Source organism: Camelina sativa, chromosome 10 (assembly GCF_030686135.1).
Source record: "Camelina sativa cultivar CO46 ecotype springtype chromosome 10, ASM3068613v1".
Classification (NCBI taxonomy): Eukaryota; Viridiplantae; Streptophyta; class Magnoliopsida; order Brassicales; family Brassicaceae; genus Camelina; species Camelina sativa.
The window spans coordinates 26,019,553-26,026,859 of record NC_141889.1 but is presented as its reverse complement, the minus strand read 5'-3'; the positions used below and the strand labels follow the sequence as shown (position 1 = coordinate 26,026,859).

The window sequence follows — 7,307 nt, the reverse complement described above, 5'->3', positions numbered from 1 at the left end:
TCTTGTCCTAATTTAGTACTAGTACTAGTACTAGGCACTAGCATATGATATGCAGAATGTTCTATTTAATCTCTTCTTGTTCACCTACCTCAAAACTCGTTCTGTGTTCCGCATATTAAAAGAACAATTCATTATAAATAAGGACACTATTGAGGAAGTAAAAACACTGAAAGATATGAATCTCGAGAGACAATCTGATGATGAATGACTGATTAATTAATACAAGGGTTTGGTTGAGACTTGAGAGCATCATCACACGGCGGCAGGAGAGTCTTACTGGAACGGTGGAGACGGAGGAGAGACTTGTGTGTTTCACGACCAGTAACTAATTGGGCCTTTATTGGACTTTTAAAGGTTTAGGTCTAGATATATTTGAGATCTCTATTGGGTAAAATTTTATTCAGGCCCATTTTTAACGGCAATGACACGTTGGATTAATGATCTTTGATACGTCGATGTCACTTCAACGCCACGTAGACATTTAACTTGACACGTGTTATATACAAAATGACTGACCGCGGTAAAAAGAAAACGTTTGGAGACGGTCTTTACGATGCGATGTGTGTGACACACCTCACATTTCATTCAATCAAAACTAGTCGACTATAGTTATTATCCACTCCACTGTGTTAAGAAGTACGAACATTACTAGCATTAAGATCTCCATATCATAGATCATCTTCTTTTTCAAATGAGCTTATTGTATTTCAATTGTTAGCTTTATTGATTAATTATAACGGCACTGGTTTTTTTTTTCTCATGAGTAAATTTTTTTAGATTGTATTATACTAGATTTTAACTCGCGGTATACCGCGAGCATATAATTTATATTTATATTGTATCTATTTATTAAATATTGGATGTTTTGTAAATAGAGTAATACTTAAGTTTTCCGGTTGTTGTGCGGATAAATGTATATATTATTTTTTTACCCGCAATACACTTTATGACTATATGTTTGTTATATTTATTTGTTTAGTGTTTGAGATTTTATTTTGATTTTTAATTATTAATTATAACAAAAAATAAGAGATCTAAATACATAATAGTAATTTATATTCTGTGATTAAGTCACATTTTTCTTAATGATTTAATTATTTTACACAATCTTAGTTAAATCAACTTGATTTTATGTCAAATATTTTAATATTAGTAGTGTTGATAAATAATTAAATAAGGATTTAACCCGTGTTAACACAAATTTAATAATATTTTATTAATTCCAACATGTCATTTTTATAACCCATCTACTATATAACCACATTATATAGTATTTTAAACTTTTTTAATTTTACATATTCGTAATAATTAAAATTTTGTTTAAGTTTATATATATTAATTATAATATTTATATAAATGTCAGTCGAAGTTTTGTTTACGTTAAAAATCAAAACTCACAAGTTTTGAAAAATAAAATGAGAATCAAATTGTTGTTTTCTTTGTTTGCGAAAGATTCAGATGTAGAATATCTTCAAAACACAACAGAATGTGTGGTTAAATATATGATAGTTTCTATTTCTATATTGATTCATGTTATTTATTTAGTTGGAATGAAATATAAAATGTTTAGGAAACAAAATCTGAAGTAATGTTAGTTTTGGAAAAATTTTAGAGGTTAATGTTGTAAATAACTTTTTAAATAAACAAAACTAAAAGGCATAACACAAAATGTACTTCAAAAATATTAATATAAATACTTCTTTAGTCCAAGATTAATTATAAATTATCTCATAACATTTTCCACTCTTATAAAATAAATTAGGGAAAATGCACAATTAAAAAAACAATTCTCAAAAAAAAAAAAAAAAAAAAAAAAGAAGCAAAATCTACCATCTACAAAATGCATAATTAAGAAGGTGTGATTTTCTGGTCACCGTCTAATTAGGAAGATTTAAATTTATGACTTAACATCATAAATACACCTATATTTATGTATGTACACATTTTCAATTTCCTAAAAGAAATTACTTGCCAATTTATTTTTATCAAAATTTTAATTACTTTAGAACGAATTTAAAAAAAAAACAGATTAAGCGTGACTTAACAAGAAAATTAAAATTAAGAAAAGTGTTTATCGGGGTTTTGAAGAAGCTTGTTCCGTACACCGCTTGACCGTTTCTTTTATTTTCTTCTCTTCTCCTCGATTTCTTACTTTTTCTCTCCCTCCTTGCTTCGCTTCAGTGTTTACGAAGCTATTGCTTCCTCTGAGCTCTCTCTCTCTCTCTCTCTCTTATTAATAACCCAACCTTTAGTTTAGTGTTAAAAAAAACACAGAATCTGGGAGAGTAAAAGGGATCAAAAGACCAAAAATGTTTTACTCGCAATGTCTCGTGTCTAGAAATGGACCTTTAGGAGCTATTTGGGTCGCTGCGTATTTCTTCAAGAAGCTTAAGAAAGCTCAAGTCAAAGCTACTCATATACCTTCCTCCGTTGGTTCGTCTCCTCCTTCACATTGTTCTTCTTCTTCCTTTTTCCCGTTCTAAAAAATGGGATTTTTTTTACCGGTGTAGACTTGAATCAAGTGATCGATTGGGTGAAAGTTTCCAGCTTTATAGTTGAAATTTTTACCTGAAATAGAAAATTTAGGGTTTTGTTCGTTTCTATTGGCAGCGTCAATTAGAGATCACTGTTGATATTTTTGAGTTTTTTTTCTTTTCTATGTTAGTTGTTTTTGCTCATCAGTTGTTTGATAAAATGCCTGAATGAACCTTCGAAATTATGTTCAGTGATATTTGTACTGACGCTTTTAAGTCTGAATCCCTAGTATCAATCTGCTTAGTCTCATATAAAAGTATCTTCTTTGCGTATCAGAATGCTTTGTCCAACATTTAGTTCGCTTGATCTCTTAAGTCCTTATATCCTCTAGAAAGATGGATTTGTTTTTCTATTAACATTTGACATTTCAAGAATTTTTTTTTACTTCATTGCCGTTTATGATTATGTAATTCTTCTGGGTTTGTTTTGGATGCGCAGATCAGATCTTGCAAAAAGAGTTAGATGCGTTGACATACAGGGTTTTAGCGTATCTTCTTCTGGGTGTTGTAAGGATATATTCCAAGAAGGTGGACTTTTTGTTCGATGATTGCAACAAAGCTTTGATCGGTGTAAAAGAGTTTGTGGCTAAGGAGAAGAACAGAGAAAAGACAGCCGTGCCATTGCCTGCATCTACTGCGTGTTTTTCCATTGTTTTGCCTGAGAGTTTCGAACTAGATGCTTTTGAGTTTGATCTTGGGATTCTGGAAGATTTTCATGGGTATGCTTTTGTTATTCCCATACAGAATGTATTTCGCAGAGATTCTTTCATTGTCTCACTTTTTGTTTCTTCTTCTTTCTCAGGGGAAATGTTAAGCCGCAGGAAGATATTACACTGAAAGGTAATTTAACTACTAAAGTTGTTTGCAGTGAACCTCCTCATTGTTCATGTACTAATACCACTACACAGCGATGAAACAGATGGAAGTCAGGAAACAGAGAGCATGAACATGTACTCGATGGAAAGGGTATGGCTTCTCACTTTATAGACTACCGACTGTCTAACTGTTCGGTTTTACTACAACGTAAATTGACATTACTTCTTGATTCCATTCCTTTTATTCCAGTAATTTCGTGAATATACATGTTATAACATTAATGCTTTGTGGAGTTGTAGTTTGACATGGATGATGACCTCATGTTTACGTTTCATGAAACTTTCTCTGCCAATCAGAATGAAACCAAGCAGTGAGTGCAATAGTTTTTTTGGTTCTATTCATGTAATCAACAGACACAATCCCAACTTTATGTGTAAACTTGTTGATGCAGTGAGAGTTTCGCTCATGATATGGACATGGACGCAGAAAATGTCAGAGATACTACTGAAGAAGCATCAGTCAGAGTCACAGAAGCGGAACCACTGGATGATTCTAGAGATCATGAGAATGCATCTAGGCAAAGAGGGGATCCAGAATCAGATGATATTAATGTGGAACCGCAAATGTCTGAAGATATAAGAAAAGCTCAAGAAGAACATACAGTTAGAGAAACCATATGTACCATTGTGCGGGGACTAGTGGATCCTCATGGAATCTTAGGCGATAATCTACACAGAGATGGGCACGCGGAGAGTTCAGAATCGGAGAAAACCTCAGTGGAAACAAGTTGCCCAATGAAGCAGCAGAGAGGGTCCCTCCTTTCTGAATGCGAAAGTCCTGAAGCGATTCACGGAATTGAGGAGCAACCTTCTGGTGCCAGAAGAATCGATGGGGAGAAAGAGATCCCGGCAATTAGTACTATGGAAGAACCAGTGTGTGTGACTGGTTCCAGAGACTTGCCAGAAGGCATAGAGAAATGTCGAGGCAGTAGTGAAGCGGAAATGATGAAATTTGAGTTGTCTCATGGGTCTCGTAAAGAGCAATCTGAGACTCCTGAAGAGAATCTCAATGGTTCTGAGAAAGATTTTCTCTCTGACATGACTGTTTCAAAAGACCCCAGTAGAGGGTTTAATGCAACAGATATGCCAGTTGCTGTCACTCCAATAACACCTTTGCCGTTGAAAAAATCTGGAGGTGCATGTTTTTTAGAACTATGTGCTTCAAAAAAGATACTTAGTTATGATTTTAACGTGTTAACCTATACTTTGAAATACAGGGGAAACAAGCCCTCAGTTCTCGATCATTCCTACTCCGGCTGCAAAGGAGTCTTCTCGGGTTTCACGGAAGAGAAAATGTCTGATAGATGATGAAGTGATTATTTCGAACAAGTAAGAGAACTATTTCGTAAATATATTCATCTGCAGAGTTCCATACAAGTGTGTAATATTTGGTACTTCTGTTATTGTAGAGTTATGAAGGAAATGATAGAGGACTCAAGTAAATTGCTTTCAAAACGGAGAAACGTATCTCATACTGACTGTCCTGAGAGGAGAACCAAACGTTTTGCTGCACGAAGTTTCTTGAACCCTTTGATTCAGTGTAAGTAAAACCTCATAATTAGCTGTAAATCGATTTGTGTTGCTGTGTTTGCTGATTGTTGTAATCCCACAGATGATTCTGTGGAACTCCAGTCGCTTTTTTGTCAGCCCATCAAGCTTAAAAACTGGGCAACGACAGGGTTCCCTAAAGATGATAAAATTGCCAGACGTAGGGAAAATTCTTCTCGTTTAACTGTCAGAATTACTGGGGATATTTTATCTTCTGATCAGACTCAGAATGCTCAAGAAATTATGGAGACTCCTCAGGCTTCTGCTCTTTCTGGGCTGAAAGTGACAGTAGGAAATATTAAAGAGGTTCCGGTTGAGATGGAAGCTAGTTCCTCAGCTTCTGGAAGTGCTCATCAAACAGAAAATGCCGCAGAGACAACAGTGAAGCATTCAGTTATTGCTCCAGAAACACCAGTGAGGACATCAGAGCACACAGGGATTGCTCCAGAAACACCAGTAGTCTTCGAGCAAGTAGAGATTGCACCTGAAACGCCGGTGAGGGAATCAATGTCGGCAAGATATTTCAAGGACCCTGAGACCTGTTATAAAGACACCAGACCTGCAAGCCCCTTCACTTCCTTGAATGAGCACCCGTCTGTGTATTGTGTGGAAAACAGAGATCTTGATACGATTTTAATGAACGACGAGGTACTGCTATGTTGCATCATTACAAGGCATTGATAGTTCTTATAGTCTATCGTAGCAAAAGGAAAGCTTTTATAGTTCTTTTAGCCTTTCGTATTTAATTACAAGGTATCGATTTTTGTTTCTGCTTCAGCAGGTGAATGCAGATGACAGACAGGACTTGCAACAAGGTAAAACATATGTAGCTTTTGAGTGAAAAGTTTCAACAATCAAAATATACACTACTTATGTCGGGACCAAATCTTGTCTAGATGTTTGTTTTTGTTGCATGTCCGTCATCGTGATGTCTTCTTACTATGGATGTTTTGATTTGCAGAGACATGGTCAGCAAGAACAAGGTTACAAATTCACACTTTCGATATCAATCTCTCTGATTTGCTTTTACATTTAGACGATTATCCTGGTTTTCTGACTCTAGATTGTACAGGAATGTGGCGAAATTCTTGGAAAAGACTTTTACGGAGCAGAGGGAAAGAGAAGAAGACGAGAAGGTGAGTTTGTTGCAACTGTGTAGAGGAAGAATACAGAAGGAAAGTGCAAGACTCTTCTACGATACTTTGGTATGTCCAATAAATTTCAAAATCTCATATTTTCACCTCTTTTAATACTGTCTCCATAGAAGATCTAAGATGGAGAAACTCTCTGAATTTTGATTTTGCAGGTGTTGAAGACCAAAGGGTACTTGGAAGTGAAGCAAGATAGTCCATATAGTGATGTTCTTCTCACGCCATTCACTAGACAACAAAAAGCTTGTTGAAAATGAACATTTTCTTTACTTAGAATTCCTCAGATTCCTTCAGTTAGGTTTCTGACTAATGTTGTTAGCTTTTAGTATCTTTTAACAAAGTAGCTAGTTTTGAGTTGTTCTTTCAAGTTATTTTTAGTAAGAATAATTGACGATCTAAAGTAGACAATGTAGACTAGTCTAAATCTGACCTTTAAACTACTTTTCATTTTTCTCGTATGATTTATTACGTTCTTCTCTTGTCACGATCTGGAATCTGATTTAGGGGGCGATACAACCTGGTGTGGTATTTGAAAGATGGCCATGTTATTTGGGGTATACCTCTTTAGCCTCCACTTCATAAACTCCATTGCCTATACAGCCAACTCTTCAAATCTGCATTTGCATTTTGATTCAGTGGAGTTGGTTTAGTTTTCTTCATGAGCTTCTGGTACTCTTAACAGTGGATTATGATGCCCTGTAATGGTGCTATAAGTTTGCATCATTACAAGGCATTAATAGTTACATTTTGATTCAATGGATTATGATGGTTATTATTATTCTGGTGGATTTCCCCTTAAGTTGAGTATGTGGCTTTAGAGGATGTCGATAAGCAGGAATGGTCAAAACATGTCTACTCTTTTTCGGTTGTGAGTGATGGTTGTTAAGTTTGACCGCAATCTTTCTGTTTCTGGGATGACTGCTACCGGTGACATTGTTTTGTCCATGATTTATGCGTCTAAAGCGGTTTACGTTTTCTACTTCAATCCGGAAAAGAACACTCTCCAGATTGTTGAAATCCTAGGTGTTGGAGCTGATGGCGATTACAGAGTATACGCCTTTGTAGACTATATAGAGGATCTTAGTGTTAATGGTGCAATGCAACTTGACTCAAGCGGCCCTTTACAACAAGGCTGAAGTATCGTCTAACCTCTCCAAGTCGTCTCAATTTGTGAAGAACAACAAGGAGCAGAACAAGTA

General features: G+C 35.4%; 1 protein-coding gene across 9 annotated transcripts; it reads left to right on the top strand.

Annotated features, from left to right (window-relative positions):
- Positions 1–2,004: 2,004 nt before the first annotated feature.
- LOC104719752 (sister chromatid cohesion 1 protein 2) lies at positions 2,005–6,548 on the top strand. 9 transcript variants are annotated; one of them, XR_756673.3, is made up of 13 exons: positions 2,061–2,433; positions 2,974–3,253; positions 3,337–3,374; positions 3,454–3,500; positions 3,650–3,720; positions 3,802–4,544; positions 4,627–4,738; positions 4,819–4,949; positions 5,022–5,605; positions 5,739–5,772; positions 5,854–5,940; positions 6,030–6,162; positions 6,264–6,548. XR_756673.3 is itself a non-coding variant. In XM_010437720.3 (13 exons), the coding sequence occupies exons 1-13, from the start codon at positions 2,310–2,312 to the stop codon at positions 6,357–6,359; spliced, it is 2,415 nt and encodes an 804-aa protein (XP_010436022.2). In that variant the 5' UTR covers positions 2,061–2,309; the 3' UTR covers positions 6,360–6,548. The 9 variants fall into 9 exon arrangements, 3 of the variants coding, with proteins under 3 accessions (XP_010436022.2, XP_010436021.2, XP_087326651.1); XM_010437720.3 differs by having other exon boundaries at positions 5,919–5,940; XR_756672.3 differs by having other exon boundaries at positions 2,071–2,433; positions 5,736–5,772.
- The last annotated feature ends 759 nt before the right edge of the window (positions 6,549–7,307 follow it).